The sequence below is a fragment of the Paramisgurnus dabryanus genome, chromosome 8 (assembly GCF_030506205.2).
Source record: "Paramisgurnus dabryanus chromosome 8, PD_genome_1.1, whole genome shotgun sequence".
Lineage (NCBI taxonomy): Eukaryota > Metazoa > Chordata > Actinopteri > Cypriniformes > Cobitidae > Paramisgurnus > Paramisgurnus dabryanus.
In genome coordinates this window covers 37,487,955-37,511,925 of record NC_133344.1, presented here as the reverse complement: position 1 = coordinate 37,511,925, position 23,971 = coordinate 37,487,955, and the positions used below count along the sequence as shown (strand labels likewise).

The 23,971-nt window shown below is 36.0% G+C and overlaps 1 protein-coding gene across 1 annotated transcript; it reads right to left on the bottom strand.

Annotated features, from left to right (window-relative positions):
* Nucleotides 1-3,525: 3,525 nt before the first annotated feature.
* aadac (arylacetamide deacetylase) lies at nucleotides 3,526-14,940 on the bottom strand. The gene is made up of 5 exons (XM_065281718.2): nucleotides 14,557-14,940; nucleotides 12,116-12,344; nucleotides 11,676-11,745; nucleotides 5,666-5,837; nucleotides 3,526-5,556 (listed from the first exon to the last, which is right to left on the bottom strand). The coding sequence occupies exons 1-5, from the start codon at nucleotides 14,695-14,697 to the stop codon at nucleotides 4,930-4,932; spliced, it is 1,239 nt and encodes a 412-aa protein (XP_065137790.1). The 5' UTR covers nucleotides 14,698-14,940; the 3' UTR covers nucleotides 3,526-4,929.
* Between the last annotated feature and the right edge of the window lie 9,031 nt (nucleotides 14,941-23,971).

Here is a 23,971-nt window from a genome sequence, read left to right as displayed (position 1 = left end):
CGCATCGGGTGCGCTGTGATGTCGTCATCAACCGAGGCTATATACCTCCGGGTCAATTCCATTGACGTGTTTGCACACTATATTCAGCTGGTCAACAATAAAGACGTTTCCCCATAGCGCTTAGCAGCGCAGCATCGAGTAAAGCTTTTGATAGGGAACACTGATCATCACCATACTGGTGGTTTGTTGAAATTGAAACTCAATTGTGGTGTCAATTATTCTCTCTCTCTCTCTCTCTCTCTCTCTCTCTCTCTCTCTCTCTCTCTCTCACCATCATTTAAAATCGACTCCAGACAAAGCAGCTACCAAGAGACTGCATAACTCAAAAATACAGGACAAACACCATCCTGCATTGATTCAAAACGCACTATTTTATTCTCAAATTAAGGATGTCTTTAGAAATGGTTGGGAAATTGTAGCTTGTGTGGAAGCGACCGCACTACTTGGTCAAAAAACAGTTTCGTTACTGAAAAGCTATTTGATTCAGAAACCAGCAACGCTACCACAACACTGCTGAAAAATGTAGTTAAACTACTAGCTTCACTACTTGCAGCAGCACTACTGCCCAACACTGAGCGCAATGCTTCTGTATCTTCTGCCCAACATGAGGAGGGTGAAGAGTTCATATGAGGGGTCTGTGGGGTCATCCACTGTGCTGGTGACTATGGAAATGCAGCGTGTTGTAAATGTCTATGATGGTAGGAAAAGAGAAATCGATGATCTTTCTCAAAACAGGCGTCTTTTGATCTAGTTCAGACATGGATGTCATCTTCATCCTGCAGCTGTTTCCGATGCAGAGCAAGTCCCACCAGACTCTGGTGTTTCTGTTCCTAAAATGACCTCTAGTGGCAGAGTTATAAAACTATAATTTTTTATGTTTCAAGTTTCATGAGTTTCACTTCTCAATAGTTATAGATTATTTACATGTTGATGAGCAGTTATGTATTCCTGTTTTATTCATTAATTCATGTTAGAAGTTTATCCCTTTTTGGGGGAAAGATGAGTTGGTATGTGCGTTGAACTTCATTAGCTATAAAACTGTGGGTGTTTCACTAGTTTGCCGGCCCATTCAGTCTTAATAATTAATGGTAAACAAACTTAGCTTGCTGTCCTCGAAGGGAGCTCTGAACCTGATCTCTAAACCTTCAGAGAGAGCAAACCTGAGGCTGGGGCTTGAGCCCCAAGTTCAACAGCCCCGCTGACATCAATGTGAATTTATGTTGTGTTTTGGTGTAATATTTTTGCATAGGAGAAGACAATACAGGAGAAAACACATTTTGTGTGTCATGGTAAACAAACTAAATATTACAAAATGGTTAAATGATTATAGAAATTGTATTTATTTTAAGATTTTAAAGTGTCATCTTTTTTAATACTGTGTAATTCATGAACATTTCATTAGGTAAATGAGTAAACTGTCTTAAAAGGTGCCAACCTTCTGCGGGTGCGTTATCTTCTAATCCAAACTTTGGATGCCTTAAAAAATAAATTTGTCTGACTACAGTACACCACATGTGACAACAACCCGAAGTGATGTATTTCAGTGTGTTCCAATCAAAACACTGGGTGCAAGGGGGATATTATTAATCTTTTTTGTTTTACTTTATCAGTAACAATCCTTTAAAAACACTTAATTACTGATAAGTAAATTATAAACTATAATATATTCGTAGATGAATAGCTCTTGTGCTGGAATGAGCCTCTCTCCTATGTTGACACAGATTTACAATTAAACTGAAATTTCATTATGACTGCCACTAGGGGGTGAACTCTGACAGTCGTGTCTGAATGTAGTGTACAATGGAAAGGCAGTTTAGCCAATATATCTTTAAAATATTAAAAAGGAAATATGAAGTGCAATTTAAGTCATTAGGTGAAGACTGACTATTTGTTGTAAATACTTGAAATATAACAATTTATGAAAGTTAAACCGTTATAAACACAAGTTTAAGAGCTCTGCATTACAGTTAGTACTATACAAAAATACATGTGTTAATAATTTACACTTGCACTTTATTGTGCAGTGTTCATAATTGAACTACTTTTGCACTTTTAAACTGCAATTGTTATTTTGAAATATATAAAGAGAAAATATGAGTTGTGGGCATCTTTTTAGAAAATGCATGTTTTTTAATGTATGAACTATTACAAAAAGTAACAAAAATGACATAAGTTATAACATTTATTACATATATAATAATAATAATAAAAGTTCTAACATAGACTTAGACTCTGAGCACTCGGGTTTAAATCTGCAGGGCAGGTAATAAAGATCACTTTATTAAGTTCATGTGATACAGGACACAAACAAGCGATCTGTTACAAATCTCTCATCTTCCTTCATGTTTGCCTTGAGGCTCTGTACAGAGGTCATCGGTCTTTATTGCAGTCTCATGATTTAGTCTGATCTAGACCTTGGATTTTTACCTCCCCAGCTTGTTGTGCTCTTTCTGGAATGCTTCATAAAGATAAGTCAGTTTTTAAGTGTACTTGTTTACTTTTTGTTTTAGCTTAGCCACATATTGCACCTCTTTATGTGTAGCTTTACTTTTAGAGATTGTCACAGAGCCTTTCAAGATGAGGTACAATGAATGTGAACTGTTTTTCTAACCTTTTTTCTTTGTTTTCCTCTTCTCAGGAAGAGACACGATGGCTGTGGAATTTTACTCATATCAGAAAAATGCTGTTAATAAAATCCACCTGCCCCCCCCATCTACTCTCATTCCTCGCTTGCTGTGTTGCCAGACTTTTTGTTTTACTGTCAAGTATTTCGCCATGAAATATCAAAACAACAGTCAGATTATTTTCACATAAATGATAGTTAAGGTATGTTTGTCACAAAACAAAATTGATTTGTCTTCTTCATTCACCCATAATATTACTAAATCTTGCCTTTATCAGCCAAACTTTCGTAATAGTCCAAACATGTCTCTATCTCTAAATCAAAGGTGGACATTCTGGAGCACTTTAGCATCTCAGGACTAAAAAGAGACTTACGAACAACTTTCAGAAAACATCAAAACATCATTGTTGGTTATTCAGGTTTACATATCACAGTATTAAACATCAAGTGTATGTCAACTTTTGAACAAGGTTGTTTTATCAAATTAAGTTATTATTAACCATCTATTAAAACATATACTGTATTAAAATACAAAAAAACAAATACACTACAAGCAATTTATATAATAACTTTGGACTGCAACTGTAAATTGTAGGTTTGCAGTTAAGATGTGTTGGGCAATTTGAGTTTTTGTACTTTTATTGTGAAACCGGGACACATTGTCTGTTATTTGGCTTTTTGACATTCATGCATCTGCAGACGCTTTTATCCAAAGTGACCTGCAGTGCATTACAATGTATACATTTTAAAATGATGTGTGTTCTCTGGGATTTGGGTTCAGGGTTTCTGTTGTTGGCCAAAAATGGTCGTCATATATCAATATGTGTCATATTCTCCAAAGTTATGCTTTGTAAAGGCAAATAATAATTTCAAGCCAAACACGGAAACAAATGTATAAAGCATTTTGATGTTCAGGCCATAGATTTAATCTCTACAGTCTGGTTCATTTCAGTTCAATGATTACATACAAAAATTGAACATTTCATCTCAGTCACACTACGCTTATAATCCCAAAAAGCAATCAAAAGAATTTGGGATAAGGTCACATTTTCTTATGATGGGTTATACCTAATCCACAAGGTCTAGTCAAACCCCAGACTATACAGGCAATGGCATACAATAGAAAATTATCCCAAATTATTTGATTATTATCAGTGCATTTATACATTTTTATCATAGCCTCATACACTCTTAAAAATAAAGGTCATAGGGATGCCACAGAAGAAAACATTTTTGAAGAAAGGTTCATCTAATGTTGAAGGTTCTTCATGGAAACATTTTGCCCAACCATTCTTCTATGGCATCACCTTTATGAAGCATCTTTATTTTTAAAGGATTTTTCCACTTTCATAAAAAAATCCAGATAATTTTCTCACCCCCATGTCATCCAAGATTCCAGATTTTTTCTCCATATAGAGAACTTTAGTGGACCTCAACAGTTTACAGTTTTCAATGCAGCTTCAAAGGGCTTTAAAAGATCACAACCAAGGGATGAGGGTCTTATCTATCGAAAAGATTGTCATTTTCACAAAAAAATTACTTTTAAACCACAACTTCTTGTCTTGCACAAGCCGTGTGATGAGTCAGCGCGACCTTACGTGTTACATAATAACGTTGAAAGGTCACGTGTTACATATGTGAAACCTACATTTGCAGACCATTTAAAACAATAAACTGACACAAAGACATTAATTAGTATCATTCCACATACAAAAATGTCTGAATGGTCCTTTTTCTCCACACTTGAGCCGTGGTTTCGCATATGTAGCGCATTACTTTTTTTAGTAAGGTCATGCTGGCGCGTCACACAGCTTTTGAAGAAGAAAAGTTGTGGTACTTTTTTTGTTTTAAAAAAGACCCTTATGTCTCGGTTGGGATCATTTAGAGCCCTTTGAAGCTGCATTGAAACTGTAAACTGTTGAGGTCCACTAAAGTTCATTATATGGAGATAAATCCTGAAATGTTTTCCTCAAAAAATGTAATTTCTTCTCGACTGAACAAAGAAACACCTTGGATGACATGGGGTTGAGTATTTACAATTCTAATAACCAGGGACTTGTCTTACAATCTACTGCATATTCATTAAAAAACAATGTAAAAAAGACCAGTGTTTCTTGAGACCAGTTTTGGTCAGGAATGCTTATATCATAATGGATTAATACAATAAAAAGTGTGAGCTTTTAGGATAAAAAAGAGTGGTGCACTGTAAACAATAGAGGAAAGAAATGAAATAAATAAGTCAAAAAGAAATATCATGTGAAGCAATCAAAAAAACTGATGCATAAAGCACTGTTGCATTCGACGTGTTATAAATTGTGTTTGAGCCACGTAACGTAGTTGTCTATCATCCTGCGTCCAATCTTAAAGTCTGTGGGCCACACACTGAACATAAGTGCACCGTGAAATCCAGCTGGGTAATGTTCATGTGTCACGTCAACTCCAACGTTACGCAGACGCGTGACATACATTAAACCATCGTCCCGCAGTACGTCATACTCACACGTCACCACATACGTCTTGGGAAGTAAACGTAACGTTGTGTCAGGTACCAGCAGCGGGGATGCCCGTGGATCCGCCAGCCATTGACAGGAACCGACTGGATCATCATGCGCTGGATTGATTTTAATGACCACAGGTGGAGCGCTGTAATTGTAAGTCTGGCGGTAAGATTCGGGTAAGTATGAACTCCAGTTAACGAATTTAAGCAGAGCAGCTGATTCAGGGTTATTGTGTGTGTTTGTCATCATGGCTCTTAAAAATGACTTATCGCTGGTGAAGTACTCGCTCCAGAACCGAACCATAAGAGTGCGGGGTAATATAGGCATGTGCTGGTTCTGCTGATAAGAGGGGGTGTTGAGATCCAAGGCTTGCAGGACAGGGTAGATTAAAGCCTGGACCTTTAGATTGATGTTATTTCTTGGGTCCTGCTGCAACTGAGTACAATTACACAACTCTGATTACTACAATCATTTAAATCAAAGATCAAAGAGCGTTTGTTAGGTAGCTAAGAATTGATTTCTTGTTTCCTTCTCTTTGTCTTACCTGTTGGGTGACTGCAGCTGCGAGGTTTCCTCCTGCACTGTCCCCAGACACAGCAATTCGCTCTGGATTGATACGGTAGCTCTTCAGAACGTCAACATGAAGGAAGTACTTCACCACATGGTACACATCCTCAAACGGCACAGGAAAATGATGAGCTGGTGCTAGGCGGTACCTATACAAAACAAATAATTGTTGGTAATATTGTATTGTTCCATTCTTATGGTTGTCAGAATAAGGTACATCAGACTTTTACATACACTTTTCATAATTGTACAAAGACAAAAAAGTTACTATAACACTAAAGCAGAGAAATGAAATCTGTAAGAGTGATGTGAAATATCTTAGCGAGTGATGATAATGTATTTCCTGAACATCGCAGATGATGGCATTGCTGGTGGACATCTGTACAAAACTAGCCACCATTATTCCCGTTATCACATGACATTGATTCATGAAACACCTATATTTACCTATATTTAATGTTGTTATAGTTTTGTCTTTGTTGTTTAGTGTTACCTAATATTTAATTTTTATCACCTGTGTCCATGTGTATTTATACCCTTTCCTTAGTTTAGTCTTTGTCCGATCTTGTTTGTGTTATGTTTGATATCCTCTGTATCAATCCTTGTTTTATTAAAGTTATGCTTACTATATTCCGCCTTCCTCCTCGTCTCTCCACACCAGCATAACGTTACAGAAGGTCGGACCACACTGTTTAGTATAAGTTAGCGGCGTTTTTTTGTTTACTTTTCTTTCCCCCATCACACTGTCATGGACCTTTCTGGACAGCTGCCTCTGTAACTTTTTGCTCACTGGACTAAGCACTTCCAAACGAGCGCAGCTGTCCGAGGAGGCTCCTCAAGGGAGCTTTGCTGCATTCGTGGAGTGAGTACTGGTATCCCACGGATCTCCAGTCACCATTGAGGATGACACCAGCCCCACTCCTGAACCAGAGACCAGCCAGCCATCAACCCGCCACATGGAGCCTAGCGCAGATGGAGATCCTGAATCTACCGTGACTGAGCCCAACATTGCCCCAGAGCCAGAGCTTCTCGGAGTGTCTGACCAGGTGCGTGAGCCGGCTACACAATGCATCACCATGGGGGTTCTGGTTTGAGGGCTTTGAGGGAAGCCCCGTCCACACTCCGGCCACTGAGGGTGAGCTGGTACTGAAATCTAGACATTTTTTGATTGTTTTTGATGATGTTTTTTGCTGTATGCAGTCCACGCTGGTCTCGTCCAGCTGTTCTTCATCCCTGCTGGTCCCACCCAGCCTCCCACTCCCTCCTCCTCTATTATCATCAGCCAGTCCATCGGCCACCAACGACTGGCATCTGTTTACACCCCAGCTTATCCTCAGGGTTTCGGCAACGCACTGTCAGAAGAACTGGGGCATAACCATCTGCCAGCAGTCTCAGGGGAGTTTCCCATGTCTCCACCTTCATCCTCTGAGACCCTGCCTCTGCCCTCTTACCCATCAGCTCCACCTTGGCTCCTGGCTCCCTCATGTCCACCACGGCCCGTCTTCCCTTTAGCTCCGCCAGGCTCCCTCATCCCTCCGGCTCTGCCTTTGTCAGTCATTGTCCCGCCTCCTCCTCAGGACTACACTGCTCTGGCTCCCCCTCGTCGCTCTGTCCGACCGGCTGTGTTGGTCTCCTTTCTCCCTTCAGCACCGCCTCAGTCCTTGGTCGCTCTGGCTCCACCGTGGGCTTTCAGATCACAACCTCTGCTTCAGCGTCGGCTCTGCCCTGGCCCTCCGGCACCTCAGCTTCCCCCAGGCTCTCTGTCTGCTCTGCTCCGCCCAGGTCTCCTCCTCAACAGCCTATGTCACCATCACTCCTCCCCAGGTTGTCAAGCAGCAAAACCCATGCTGGCTCCTCCCTCCGGCAACTCCACCCTGGGGCTTCATAATGGCTGGTCTCTGGCCAAACAACAGGCTCCTCCTGCTCGGGGCTCCTTCCTGGCTCCTTGACTTTTTCTTTGTTGTTTAGTTGCCCCCTCCCACCACTTCATTCCACAGTTAAAGGTCTGGGCTTTGACTAGGCCACTGCAAATGGCACATTTTGTTTTTCTTAAGCCAGTCTGTGATGGATTTATTTCGATGCTTAAGGTCATTGTCCTGCTCATTAAACAACTTCTATGAGCTTCAACTGGCAGACAGCCACCTTCACATTATCCTGTAAGATATTTAGTTAAACTTGGGAATTAATTTTCCCCTCGATGATGTGGTCCAGGCCCTGAGGCAGCAAAGCATGCCCAAATAATTATGTCCCCTTAAACTTTACCCATTTATAGACAATTTGTCTAACTGTTGACTGATGGAGATTGTTTTTGAGATTGTCACGCCGCGCCTTCTTTTAAGGGCTTCGTATAGTTGAGACAGATTCTGCGCGATTAATTCTTATTGCCATCATGAAACTGTGTTTTTGATTGCACGCCACTGTTTGCAGACTTGCAATGCTTTTGGCAGTATTTCAGCGCAAAAACCGTGCCGTGAAAAAACCGTAAAACCGTGAAAAGCTGAGGTCAGATGAATAAAGTTCTTACTTATTTAGCGTAAATATAAAGTTTCAGTTTTACAAGACAAATATTAACTTATGATTAACAGTTAAATATTGCAAAACTTTTTCTTATGCTTGCAACTTGATATACGCCTTTACAAGAGTTTTTGCCCATGCAAATTTATTTTATGCTTGCAATGTCACATACACTCACTCTTACAAATTTTATCCTGTGCATGCAAATCTTTTAGGATTCATTTTACCTTCATGTGCGGAACTTTAACATTTTTTAACCAATCACAATTTTCCCTTCATGGCTTATTTAACTCAGCTATCACTAAGCAGGTCTTCTTCGAGTTCAGATTTGACAAGTGACCGTGATTGATGGATTTGTCTGTATTGCGACAGATTAACAGAGAGATACAAACAAACACGATTTTAGGTGATGTTATGTATCAGTGGTTGTGTAACTGGTATGATTTGGTGCAAGAATGCCAACAGTCAACATTTTTGCAACGTCACACTTAACTTGAAGGTTGACAGCAGAAGTCAAGCGTACTCATTGTGTGTAGATAAAGAGGCTTTTGGTCTGGCTTTTAGGCCTCGCCCTAAACTTCTTTAAGCTTTTTCCTTTGCTCCACTAAGCTTCTTTGCCACTCTTTCATTCATTGCCAGCAGATCACATGTTTTTGTTTTTGGCGTGACACAAAAAGGCATAAGCTGAACCGCTGACACATTAATTGTGGACAGTTACAGATCAAAACAGTGTCATCAGCAGTTAGATTTCTGCTGTGTTTGGCTGTAAATGGTGAAAACAGCCTGGAACCAGTCAGTAGAGATGACAGTCAGTGCTCTATTCATCAACTGTTATCTGTCTTTACTGTACTCCTGCAAAAGCATTAAACAATTAGATTTTGAACCAGTCAAAAACAATATTGTTAAAGGGATAGTTCACCCAAAACTGAAAGTGCTGTTCTAACCTGTATTAGGGATGTGCATTTATGTCATTTTTTTTTTTCATTTCGATTAATCCATAGGTCTGAAAAACGAATTTTCGATTAACTGGGGGCGGGGCGTATACGTCATGGTAAAATAAAAATATTTTTATTAAAAACACTCAAAACTTAATTTTGAAGAAACTATGACAGAAAAATGAACACATGCTAGATTATTAATGAATTAAATGTTTTTAACAGAAACCTCTGACAGGAAAAGCTGCGTGATGAAGTGAAACTAAAGGGTTAATAAACACAAACTGATGCACTTTCTATATGACGCACTCTACATAAAATTAAGCCTTATATACTGTCAGGATCCTGTCAGAATCATGTCTTGAGTTATATCTAGTCTTTGTGGCAGGGTCCTGGCAGTACCATGTTTTATGTGGGAGATGCGTGGTTTTATGCTGCGTTCCAGGCAACCTGTAATCCGTAACTCACGACTTCAAAACCACGACTCACGACTCTGAACTGGGATTACATCGATCTAGTACGAGTTCACGGGTGGGAAGTCACGGGTTTGACTGCTGTTCCAGTGCACTTTCACCGGTAGAAGGATGTAAAAACACGAGTTACAGGCTGCCTGGAATGCATAAGGTCATGAGTCGTGGTTTTGAAGTCGTAACTCACGGGTTTAAAAACCTGCCTGGAACGCAGCATTAGTATTGGTTTATTCTGACCACGCATTTCCCGGGTCTCGTCACTTTTTCCCCGATCCCTTACTTGTAATGATTTCCAGGTGTATGTAATTTATGTTGTCCCTATTTAAAGTCCTTGGCTGTTTCTCAATTCTAAGAACGCAAAGAACGGACTTGCGTTCTGGTGGAGACTGGTTTTGCAAGGCGACCTTGGAAGAACGAACTCAGAAGGTCGCGAGAACACAGAACGCACTTGTGAGAATTGAGATGTGTGCGATCTTCCTGCTGGTCACGTGACCTCCCCAGATTTCAATGCTCAAGTCTGCATTCGATGCATCCTCGATATCAAGAACTCATCCGGGTATTTTCATGCATCCTCTGTACTTGCGTTCTTGAGAATTGGAATTGAACTTCGACTGTTAATGATGACGTAGAGCGTGGACACAAGGACGCAAGATCGCTGAAGAACGCATATTGAGAAACAGCCCTTGTGTTTGCTGTTCTTTGCTTGTGCGTTTGTCTTTCTAACTGTGAGTATCGTGTCCCGTAAATATCCAGTCTAGTTTATTGTTATTAAGTAGAGTCTGTTTTTTGTGTTGTTCTAGTTTTGTCAGTGTTTTGTTTTCTAGGATTTGTGATGTTTTGCCCCCTCGTGGGTTTCTTTTTTTTCTGTTTTGTGTCTTATTAAAGTCATCAGTGTTTTTTGTATACATCCGTCTGCGCCTGGGTTCTTGCCTTTCCATTCCTGACATATACATATATAATACATATACATAAATGTATTATACAGCGTGAATATATCTGCACAAAATGCAAAACTTAAACTAAGTTATGTACTTGAGAGAAAGTTTAACTCCCATTGTGTGCACAATAAAAGCGTGCTTTAAAACACGTCCAGCCAAAGAAAAAGCTTCATGCTTTTGCTATCATTTTAGCGATTAGGTGTCATGTTGTCCTCTCACCTGTTCTCAGTCAAGATATGCTTGTATCACTCTCTGGTAACTCTTGACATTTAATGTTTAAATATGAGATGATATGAGGGAACTTGTGACGGCGCTGTACATTTTCATCTGACTGACTGTATTTTTTGTCCTACCGAGGTGAATCCCAAAATCATGGCATCCTTTTAAACCATAGTGCCTCAGTGATGTGAAGTATGTTAGGCTCCACAGCATTGTGCGGTCGGCGGGTTACAACGAAGCGGGTGTGCAGACTTTATCTGTTTGTTTTTGAATCATGCATGGTAACGTTACTGATGTGATGTCATACGCCGGTTTACATAGCTCAACATAACGTCAAACATGCACCCAGTCTTTACTACCAAAGGCGCTTGTAATGCCAACCAGACATTCAAATGCCGCCATAGACAGGTCATTTGACCCTGTGTAACTATGCAAAAGATCTGTGTTATAGTTAACCCCATGTTAGTTTAATGCAAAACCAAAATGCATTGGATGTGTCTCACTCTCCTTTTATTACAGTAAATGCAATAGCTGTTTAATTCATCTGGAGCTCCTAGATCCTAAGACTATAGGACCGGCTTTACATTCTCCACATTTTTATTAAAATTAGAGGTTTCCCAGACAGGGCTTATCCTAGTCTAAGCCGCCTTCATTTAAAAACACCTCACACTGATTTATCTTAACATACACTGAACAAAATGATAAAAGCAACACTTTTGTTTTAAAAGTCTAAACACAGTGGCAAAGTTGTTTGTTTTGCAATTCTGTACTTCTACTTCTGTTTGTCTTAGGTTAAGAATAAAGATCGAGTTGAAAGAACAGGTGGGTTTATGGTCAGCAAGTAATCAAGAGAAAACGAAACAAACATTTAAGAGAGTGAAATGTACTAATAAAAACCACTGAATACTCACTCTACAGATACAACAACAGCATTGAGTTCTGTGACCATGTGCCTGGCTAGAAGATCATAAGGGCTCATGCCTAAAGGGAAACGAAAAAGGAAAACATCTTTTTTTAGTTTTTGTTTTTTCTGGCAGCAAGCCCTAAGAAATGTAAGTTATTCGTTCATGTCTGCTTTTTACTCAATTTTAATATTTATTTATTACATATGTTGTATATAAACTTGGCTACTTTTATGTATGTTGACATTACACTATGATAATACATATCAACAAGTCAAATAAAATTACCTTCAACAAGTAAAAAATTTCGAGTAGACTCTAGAAAAAATAGCCCTTCAGATTGTCATTGGAAGAGAAGCGTGTCTTCTTAATTAACGAGACAGCTCATCAATGGTGGGAAAAGAGTTAAATATCTTGAGAAAATACTGCATAGAGAAGATTTAACTCACGTGAGCTGCCCAGACACCATCCTCCTCCATGCAGGTAAATAACAGCTCGTCTTAGTTCTCCTGTATCTTCATTCTGTGTAGGCTGATACACGATGACATCCACTCCTTCAAAACTCTCATCCACCACTTTCACCCTTTCATCTGACACTGGCACCACTCGCTCCGCAAAGGTGACGAGCATCATGACTCTCATGTAGTCAAAAAGTCCCAACAGTTCACTAAGTTCTGCCTGTGGAGAATACAAGTAAAGAGAAAATGTATTTTAGAGCGGCAGTGTTTGGGTTAATTTTTATGTAATCTTCCAGCAGAGGTCACATGCTGTATGGTTGTATGAGAGATTATGTACACAGTAGACAGATGCTTTATCGACTGAGATGATCTCACTAATGGCCATAGTTAATAAGCTGTCCCGCTTAAGCCAATTAAAAGACACATTGCCTTTAACAGAGTCCTGTCAGTACATTCGTGCATAATTCTAGCAATATGGATGTGATATCTTCAGTCAAAAATTGAAATATAATTTTGCATTTATTTTCAATATATTGAACCACATGTTTATGTTTTCCAAAACCTCTGATTTTATAACCCAGACGTCAGAAAAATGTCAGTCTATACTCATGTTTTTTATTTGAGATAAGAGAAATATACATGTGTTATGGATGTGAAAGGATTTCAGGAATTGTAGGAATTCTGTGAGTTTAAATGCACAATCCAGAAGCAATAATACCCAACAGATGGAGAAGGGATGGCTCTTCAAACACTAATTTCTTAGGTGTGCATTTATGAGGAAGAAACTGTCAGGACTTTCAAGGGCAGAACCCATATGCAAGCAACAGAATTTTAATGAATAACAGAAAGCCCTTGAGGGAACCAAGGCAAAATAAACATGACCATGATGGACAAGGTACCACAGTGAAGACAAACGAACGGGCACAAGACTGAAAACATCAGGACATTAAATAGGGAAACTAATCGAGGAGTAACTATTAATGAATAATTCATTACAGAACAAGGAGGGTGGGGCCTAACTTAAAACCGGGTAACACAAACAGTAGCACAAAAAACAGAAGCAAGTTCCTCCCCCACATGACAACGTTGGAGAGGTAGCAATGCCACGATCCTGTCACAATAAACAAGACACAAAATTACATAAAAGGTGACAGGATTGTGACATTTCTCCATCATGGTTGTATTGATTCTGAAAGCCACCTAACTATGGAAAATCATGTGATAAAATGTTTGAAAACTTTTGTGGTGTATACGTATGTTTATACTGTAGATGTCTATTCTAACCTCCTTTCAAATTTTGAATACATTTTTGTTTGATTATATTCTGAATCTTTGTAGTGTCATTGAGATTGTTGAAAGGCACTATATAAAATAAACACATAATTATTTTATTATTATTAATCAGAGATCTCGCACTTTATTATTACCTTTTTTGAAGAAAATGTGTGTTCCCTGAGATCAAACCCATGACTGCAATGCTCAGACATTGGGCCTCAAGACTCACATAAGTTTGTTAGTATTGATTACAAGCCTTTGTTTTTTATTATTTAATTCCATACACTGTAAACAATTCCTCGCAAATGACATAAGTCATTTAAACTTTCTTTAGGAGTTGGTATGAATAAAAAAAATTAAGTTAATCTGTATTATCCAACCACAGCACTGCAATTTAGTGCAGAGATCAGCTCATTTGCATTTAAAATAGACACATCAAAAGAATAACATGTTAAAATAAATGATCTGTATGATATTTTGAGCTAAAACTTCACATATGTACCCTGGGGACACCAAAGATTTATTTTACATCTTAAAAAAGTCTTGTGAAAATGCCTTTAAAATTTAAATCAACTTCGAACTAGTCAAAAAAGTTAAAATGACTCATTCAAGTTGTTTAAACTTAAACATTTAAGTGCAACAAATAATTTTAACAGTGTATTGAGGAGTTGGTATAAACTAAATTGATGTAAATTCAACTTCATTTTAATAATTTATAGCAACTTCTAAGTCTATATGATCACTGACTGATGTTGAATAAAAGAACTCCTTAAGAAGCTCCCCACATCCAAATATCACATCAAATATACTAAAATTACAAATACAAACCTTAGCATTATGTAAATGCTGGAGTATTCTAATAATAGTTCCAGTATTTACTATTTAAATCACATAAACTACAATAATGGGATTAAGGATTGAGGTAATCTGCCTTGCTCTCTCTATATATAAACACATAATCCTGAGCAGGATAAAAATATAAACACAAATTAATCACGCGTAATTTATATACAAATAGCCTTCTGTACACACAAACGATGCTAACAGCTGATAACACTGTGAATCAATGAAGTTTACATGTTCTTTAAAAAAATAATATTTAATGTATCTATGTCTTTGAAACAGGAAACTTTATATGTAGTTTAAAATGAACTTACCAAGTGGCTCAAACTTCTAAAGAAAGAGTCCGTGAGCATGAGTTTCCATCTCTCCTCTATGTTATTTGGTATAGGTAAATAAACATAATAAGCTGTTAAAGCACTCAGTACCGCCACCAGAAACACTCCTTTACATCTCATTTTGCTTTTAGATTTAGATGACGTTTTCTTTCTTTTATTGTTTTTATAGGTTCCACTTTTTCGTTTCACGCGGAAATCTTCTGCAGTTGAGAATGCGTCCGTCGGTTGTGCTTCTTGGTCATTGAGGTAATCCTGAGTTAATTTTGACCTGGAGCCAGCTCGATATGACAGCACGTGTTAATGTCATCTGATCGTGATACTCTGGCGAGGTGCGCGTGCACGTCTCCATTACGCGCTGAAGCACTGAAACCCGACTGGAGCGTCAGTGCTTTGGTGGTCAGAGGATCATTTCGAATTCCTCAGATACCCTTATGGGTCATCGCAGGGTTTGTGCCCCCACCAACCATACTGAGTTATTGGCTGAGGAGATATTGTCTGCATGACACCCGAGAGCGATATATTCTGAACTAAACAAAATGGGAAAATTATGAAATAATTGAATGTTTTCCAACTTGTCATTGCACAAAACACTCTAGATGGTTGATGAAGATTACAGTCAATTTAGTTTTCAGCAGTTTTTCCAAGACAATCAAATAAACATGACCATTAAATCTTTATTCTTGCATTAATATATTTTTTATGGATTCATGTTGCAGATATTAAAGAGAGAGAGAAAATATAGAATAGAATAGAATAGAATAGAATAGAATAGAATAGAATAGAATAGAATAGAATAGAGCAGACAGACATAGAATAGAATGGAATTTAGTAGAATAGAATAGAACAGACATAGACATAGAATGGAATGGAGTAGAGTAGAGTAGAATAGAACAGAACAGACATAGACAGAGAATGGAATAGAATAGAACAGACATAGACTTAAAATAGAATATATATTATATTATGCTATATTATATTACATTACATTACATTACATTCTATTATATTATATTATATTATATTATATTATATTATATTATATTATATTATAGAACAAACATATAATATAATATAATATAATATAATATAATATAATATAATAGAATAGAATAGAATAGAATAGGAGTAGAGTAGAGTAGAAAAGACTAGAACAGACATTGACATAGAATGGAATAGAATAGAACAGACATAGACTTAAAATAGAATATATATTATATTATACTATATTATATTACATTACATTACATTACATTACATTATATTATATTATATTATATTATATTATATTATAGAACAAACATATAATATAATATAATATAATATAATATAATATAATAGAATAGAATAGAATAGAATAGAATAGAATAGAATAGAATAGAATAGAATAGGAGTAGAGTAGAAAAGACTAGAACAGACATAGACATTGACAAACATATAATATAATATAATATAATATAATATAATATAATAGAATAGAATAGAATAGAATAGAATAGAATAGAAAAGAACATATACATAAAAGAGAATAAAATAGATATTCTATTATATTATATAGACATAGACATATAATATAACAGACATAGACATAAAATAGAATATAATAAATATTATATTATATTATATTATATTATACAACAAACATAGAATAGAATAGAATAAAACAGACATAGACATAGAATGGAATGGAGTAGAGTAGAGTAGAGTAGAGTAGAGTAGAATAGAATAGAACAGACATAGACATTGACATTGACATTGACATAGACATAGAATGGAATAGAATAGAACAGACATAGACCTAAAATAGAATATATATTATATTATATTACGTTACATTACATTATATTATACAACAAACATAGAATAGAATAGAATAGAATAGAATAGAATAGAATAGGAGTAGAGTAGAAAAGACTTGAACGGACATAGACATTGACATTGACAAACATAGAATAGAATAGAATAGAATAGAACAAACATATACATAAAAGAGAATAGAATAGATATTCTATTCTATTATATAGACATAGACATTGAATATGACAGACATATACATAAAATAGAATAGAATAGATATTCTATTATATTATATAGACATAGACATAGAATATAACAGACATAGACATAAAATAAAATAGAATAAATATTATATTATATTATATTATATTATATTATATTATAGAACAAACATAGAATAGAATAGAATAAAACAGACATTTACATAGGACGTGGTGCGCTCTGTCTCTATGGATATATATAAAGAGTTTGGTTTCAAAATGCAAGTCCTGCTCAATTTTCGTTGACTTCAAGTAAAATAATGGAAAGTTTTTCATAAGATCCACTGGGGTCAATGTGTTAGCATGACAGAAGCTTGATGCTGTCGTGCGGCAACAGCCGGCATTCAAAGATGAGTTTTAACTAATAAAATTATTGACTACAGGGAGACTTTAAAGTTTTTATTTAAGCGTTGTACCTGTTGTTTCAAAATAAGCTACAGTAGTTACATAAAGGTATATTGATCTAATTCGAATCTAAAGAGTAAGACTGAAAAGCCCAAACAAACAGCTAGTTGGTCAGAATAGTTCTTAAAACACCGTCTTAACTTTATAATGTGACTCAAGTGTTGGGCTTAATTATTTATTTCCCATGAGATATAGAAATTGTGGGTCGCCCCTGTAGAGGACTAACTTCTAAACTATGGTTACTCATCTGAGGTTGCTGTGATTATTCTGAAAGGTAGAACTTAATACCCAAGTAAATATTATGCCCTGAAGTAACAAATAGAGGTGTAACAATAGAATGTGCACTTTGATAGAAATACAAAATGTATATGGACAATGTAGAGAGTCAATGCATCATATTAGTCATTTAAACAATGACAATGTGCCATTTTTATTTGCAATATGCTTTCCTTTTGTTTAAATGTTGTTAGAAAAAATTAAAGTTGCATTTGTTTGCAAAATGCTGGGTTTGTTTATTTAGTTTTAACACAGTTTTAGCTCCATAGGGAGAGTTGGTTTTATAACTCTTTGTGATGATACTTACTGACCAGTAGATGTTGCTCACTTCCCGATCTTAGGTTTGAAAAGGGCACATACTGTAAATAATGTAAGAGTGGATGTACTGCAGATGGATGCAGAGACAGTGGTTAATCTGAATACAAACATCAGTGTCCTAAGGTTAATGCATAAACACTCCTCCCCAAGTTTAACCACTGGGCTGTTGAATGCTTTATTCTGATTGGTTGAGAAATGTTCTACTGGTATGCATTATTTTTCTATGAACGCACCATTGACAACCCAGACATGTCTTTACACCTGGTGTGTCCAGGTGTGGGGTTTTTTGTTGTTTGCACAATAATACTTAATTCTGTGTAACTGGAACCTGTTGTACACAAATGTGGACAATTAAACTGCTTCATGTTAAAAGAAAAATATTTGGTAATTATATTTATTGGTTCTACCTAACCCCAAAATAGCTGAAAAACATTCTTTAAAAAAAGACAAACCAAAGCTCATCTTAGGAGGTTAACAAAAAAAAAACACAGCTTTCACTATATCTTAAAATATATATGTATTGTTTCATATCAAAAATGGACATCAGTAATGTTTTTGTCAGGTGTGTTCATTAAAACGACTTAAATATTATAGTTTAACTAAGGCCAAGGCTTAATCAAACCTTGTCTAGGCGACTTCCCCTATAATGTTCATGTCCTTTTCAGAATAAATAAGCTTGGTATGATATTTGGCTCTCTGGTGACATCTGGTGTCTGCATTAGAATAAGCCATGATTACCTCAAGTTTTTCTGCTTTTTTAAATATACAATTTAATAGTGTATGTTTTATTGCTTAAACTTATACAAGCTAAGGTACAGCTTTAGATAAAGGGACAGTCTGTCTCAGGCAAACAACCACAACTATTAATTCTCATGTGAATATATAATATCCACTGCCATAGATTGCATGAGAAATGTTTTCTAACAATCAGTACTGTCATTTATAAGCAATCATGTAGGCTTATCATAAAGCTTTTTCTCTTATTTCATCTCTTAATTATTTGCTTTATAATGTCAACAATAATATCACTCTTGCAACTGGCCACTTTATAAGGGTTCCTACAGTTTTTTTCAAGTTAAATTCAAGTCTTTTTAAGACCATTTATATAAAAAATTAATACCTATTTCACGTCCCTACCAGCAAAGAAAAACAAAATCCTTGAACTTGTGTTCATTTATTTTTCAAATGTGGAATGGGTAAAAGATGATAAGCCAAGCAGGTGTGAAAAATAAAAACATTTCAGTAGGCCACAAGAAAGTTTGCTAAACAATGTTAAGTTGTTAAGGAATTGCTGAGATTTTCTTTGATTTTTCCCGTTTCTCCTTTGCTTGTTGCTGTGTTGTGTTGCAGTCTATTTGTGGTGCTGTAGCGTGTCAACTTCATTACGTGTTCGCAGTATTTTGTACTTATTCTGTCACTCTCCCGTTTTCTCTTTCTGGTCTCCTCCGACAAAACCTCTGGGTTTTTTTTCTTAGTTGCTGCTTCGACCATGACAAAAACATCAGGCAAATAAATATTTGCGCTCTCACGTCCGAATTTGAGGAAGTGGAGGAAGTGACGTATGCCGTAAAGCAGATTTTTTTATTTTTTGGGGGGGCTTGGGTTACTACCCGAAACTTCAAGTTTAAAAGTACGAGTAAAAGCAATACAGACCCCATCAGGCTATGGTAGACATGTCATTCAACCTATTTAAGTCGATGTACCATCACAAGGATCACAAGACTGAAAACCTCTAATGCATACAACTCTGCTCAAGTTTCGAAACATGTGACGCTGAACTCGCTTCATGTCGCACCCAATTCATCAAGAAACAGAGAGCACATGAACGCACACCAAACTCATCAGAAGAGACAAGATGTGCTCGCACACAAAAAAAAAACAATTCGATTTGCACGATTCACACAAGTCACCCAAACGAGGAAAAATACAATATGGAGAAGTTACATACAGCACAATTTTTAAGACCCACACATTCAAATTCAAGACTTTTTTAAGTCTTTTTAAGGTATTATTTCCAAATTAGTAAATTCAATGCTTTTAAGGCTTTTAAAGACCCTGCGGGAATCTGTTTATGGATGTACTGTCTGTTTAGAACCTGTTGTCAGACAATTTCTCAGGTTTCAATTAAAGGGGACATATCATGAAAATCGGACTTTTTCCATGTTTAAGTGCTATAATTGGTAAAAAAGATCAACCCAGTAACTTAGTTTTGGTAAACCATTCTCTGGAAGCATGTGAAAAAATAGTTGCATGGAAATTTGGCTCCCCTGTGATGTCAGAAGGGGATAATACCGCCCACTAATCTGCACTATCCAACCACTGCCAAGCACTGCAATTTAGTGCATTTGCATTTAAAAGGACACACCACGGCACATTTTTGCTCACACCTACAAAGCGGCAATTTAATTATGCAATAATAAATGATCTATAAAATATTTTGAGCTACAAGTTCACATACATACTCTGGGGACACCAAAGATTTATTTTACATCTTACCCTTTACAAAGGGTAAGATGTAAGGGTAAAGGGTTCAATATAGTATGCTGAAATGACCTTAATTATGCAAATGAATGGTCTAGTTTTTTTCATGGCTTTGCAAATAATCATCTTGATATTAATGAATTAACAATTATCTCAAGTCTTGAAAAACACAATATGTTTAAAAGAACAACCAAATGGTTCTTTATAACTTATAATCAGGGCATGAGAGGACATCTGAAGTTTAAAGATCAGACACTGCACAGACTTCTGTATCATGACAGGTCAATACAGTGAAAAACATTGTGATGAAGCACCAGACACAAACTCTTAACCGGTTTCCATAGCACTGCTCTCTGTATTTGTGAGACACAGAGGTTTTCATGTTATAAAATAGTAAAGTAAAACCTTACCCTAATGCAGCAATGTTTGGCCAGCTTGAACTGCGGCCATTAAGTGCCAACAGATGGTCCGTCAGAAAACTATTGTTGTTCTGGATCATTACAGTCAGATTCAATAAATTCAAAACACATGTTTCATTGTTCTCTCTAAAAATCTCTTGCCCAACAACACCAGTGGATAAATCTTGTATTTGAGTTGAGTCCGTTGGCCACTGATACGGTACTGTCGTAATTAGAATAAAACATGTTCAAAGAAACCACATCACTTCTCTGTGCTGTTCCAGTTTGACATACCACACGGAGAGGAAACGTCTAGAAAACCTTCCAAGACAATGTCTCACTTAACTCAAACGCCATGTTTTGATTTCATGGCTTATCGTCACGAATTGTGAAACGTTTGACAACTCTTAACATGCTTGCTTTTATATTCAACATATTGTTTTCATGTAGGGCTTTCTTGCACTGTTAATGTCAGGACAGTGAGGAGACTGTGACCTTCATCTTGAATTACATTTGGCAGACACTTTTATTCAAAGTGACTCACAGTACAGTGCATTGCCTGAAAATTGAACCCACAACCTTTTGCACTGCTAACAGAATGGTGCGCTGCAGGTCTGTCCATACAGACACTAGGTGAGCTTGAGTAACGTCTGGCATTTCTAGTGTTTAGTTCATGGAAAATAAGAAGTTTATGGTCCGGGAGCATTCTGAAGTCACTCTTGGCTTAGAGATAACAAATAAAACATAAAAGAGAAAAACTTTCTTGGTAAATGTTTCCTCTCTAGGCCACAGTGCTATAATGTGGATTTCTGTAAAGACAACGCTTAAGTCTCTAAATCAAAGTCACTACTGGTGTTTGTAATCATCAAGTACAATCATATAAAATTAGTTGTCCATTTCTCCACATATTGATTAGCTTGTACTCTTGCAGAATAAAGGTACAAAATCTGTCACCGGGGTGGGGGTGGTACCCCTTCAAAACATACACATTTGTCCTTTAAAGGGATAGTTCACCCAAAAATGAAAATTCTGTCATCATTTACTCACCCTCATGTTGTTATAAACACAAAGGAAGATATTTTTGTGGACCCCATTTACTTTCATTGTATTCTTTTTTCCTACTATGGAAGTGAATGGGGTCCACGAATGGTTTGGTTACAAACATTTCTAAAAATATCTTTGTTTTTGTTCATAATAAATAAATGTGTGTAAATAAATGATGACAGAATTTTCATTTTTGGGTGAACTATCCCAACTGTCTCAAATGTCATAACTTATATTTGACCTTTTTAAAAAATACCATCCCAGTCACAAAATATTTCAAAAATATCAAAATAAAGAGGTACTGCATGAAGTAAAAACACTAGGGGGCTACACAAGAACTCGTTATGCTTCCAAGAGGCTACAGAAACAGTATCATCAAAGATTGCCAAATAGCTGTTGTTAATCCTCATTCTTCATATTGTGTTTATTAAAATCAGCATAACAGGCCTGGGGTGCACAGACATTACAGACAGAGCTAACACATTATAAACATTTCAACACAATTAAATCGAAAACTTTAATTAAAAGCTCTCTTAAAGTTTTAAATTAAATCAAAGATCTTCTAAAGATATAACCTGCAGTGAAATTTTATTTTGTGGTAACCATGATACCCGTGAGTAACCATGTTTTTTTCTTTGTTTTAACTGTAGTAAAACTATGGTTAATTGTCGTATGAGTTTTTGGTAATGTTAGTTTCATGCTGGTAAAAAAGCTGTAACACCGAAAAATTAAATAAAGTATAATTTATTTATATATAAAAAAAAAATCCTCAGCCTCTGGGCGTATATTACACATGAAAGAAGTGGTTATTATTATACAGATTTATTTTTCCTAGTTGTATCGCTAACGTTGTCTTGATGTTTCGGAACAGCCATACAATACTGAGAATAACATTGATGATTTTATGTCACAAAGTTATAATCTGATCTAGCCATGTTAGTACTGAACTAACATAAAAGCAACACAAAATCTAAAAAGCATATTGTTTTCATACAAAGAAACAATTATGTATAAACACTGGAAAAAGGCGCAGCAACATGGCAACTGATGCTACAAATAAAGCAAAGTAAAACAGCTGAAAACAATTACTGTGTACAGAGAAGAGAGTTTAGTGACATCTAGTGGTGAATATGTGACAATGACAAAAACCCAATAACATGCACCTCTTTCATTTCAAACTTCTTTCTTTAATCTTACTGCATGTAAAACATCATAACTTTACTGTAGTAACTGTGGAAGAAAGATTCACAAAAGCACGGCTGTGAAATGTTTATTCATATAAAATGTTTGTCAGCATTATGTCACTTTTCTAAACTCTGCTGACCAAATAAATAGTCAAAATGATTTCTTAAGATAAGTCCAGAATGACGGAGAATAAGATTAAATAGTCGTTGATGATGATATGCCAGTCATAGCATCATAAAAAGTCGTTTATATAATGATGATGATGCCAGTCATAGCATCATTCGCACTGCCATGAACACGCACTGGAGTGCGCGCACAGCGGGAGCGCGGTGAGAGCGCAGACTCTCCGTTTACATCATGTGAAAATCATCATTCAAAACTCGCTTCTAGATAAAATAAAATTGTGTAAACGGATAAAATCAACGTGTAAAGGGACAAACTGAAGGACAGACGAGTCTTCTGGGTAATGCTCCCTACTGAAATACTGAATTATTTTATTCAGCTTTTGGGTAAGTTTGAGATGAAAAATATCCTTTTAATCTCTAGGGTCATAGATTTACCCAGCTATATTTTCTTTATCTTTTATTATTTATTGTTAAACGTTGAGACTGAATGCTGTATGATGTTTGCTTTATATAGACGCGGGTGTTTTATATTGGCTTATACTTTCTCACTGTGGGTTTATTTGTCAAAATAATTTTCTGTACGTTTAAAAACGTTATTAGGCAAAAATACTATTATTTTCGATGGAAAATTATGCAACACACATTTACTTTTTTGCCCCCAATATCGAGTAATATAGTGCAACTTTTCACAATGGAAAGATTCTATTTAATAGTTTCATAGGCTTTTCATGTGAATTTATTGGATTAAAAAAATGAAAAATAAAACTACTGCTAAACAGGTAACTATAAAAAACATATTTATTTTGTTACATTTATGCAACATCTACAGAAAAATAAGATGGAAATATATATATATATATATACATATATATATATATATATATATATATATATATATATATATATATATATATATATATATATATATATATATATATATATATATATATATATATATATATATTATAATAAGCCATTTTTGCATTTGTGCAAAGGAGATGCATATATGATATGAAAATGATCTTGATAATATTTAAACAATAACGATTATGTTATGATAAGTATATGATGATAAACTGTTTGATATTATTATTTTTCTACAGACATA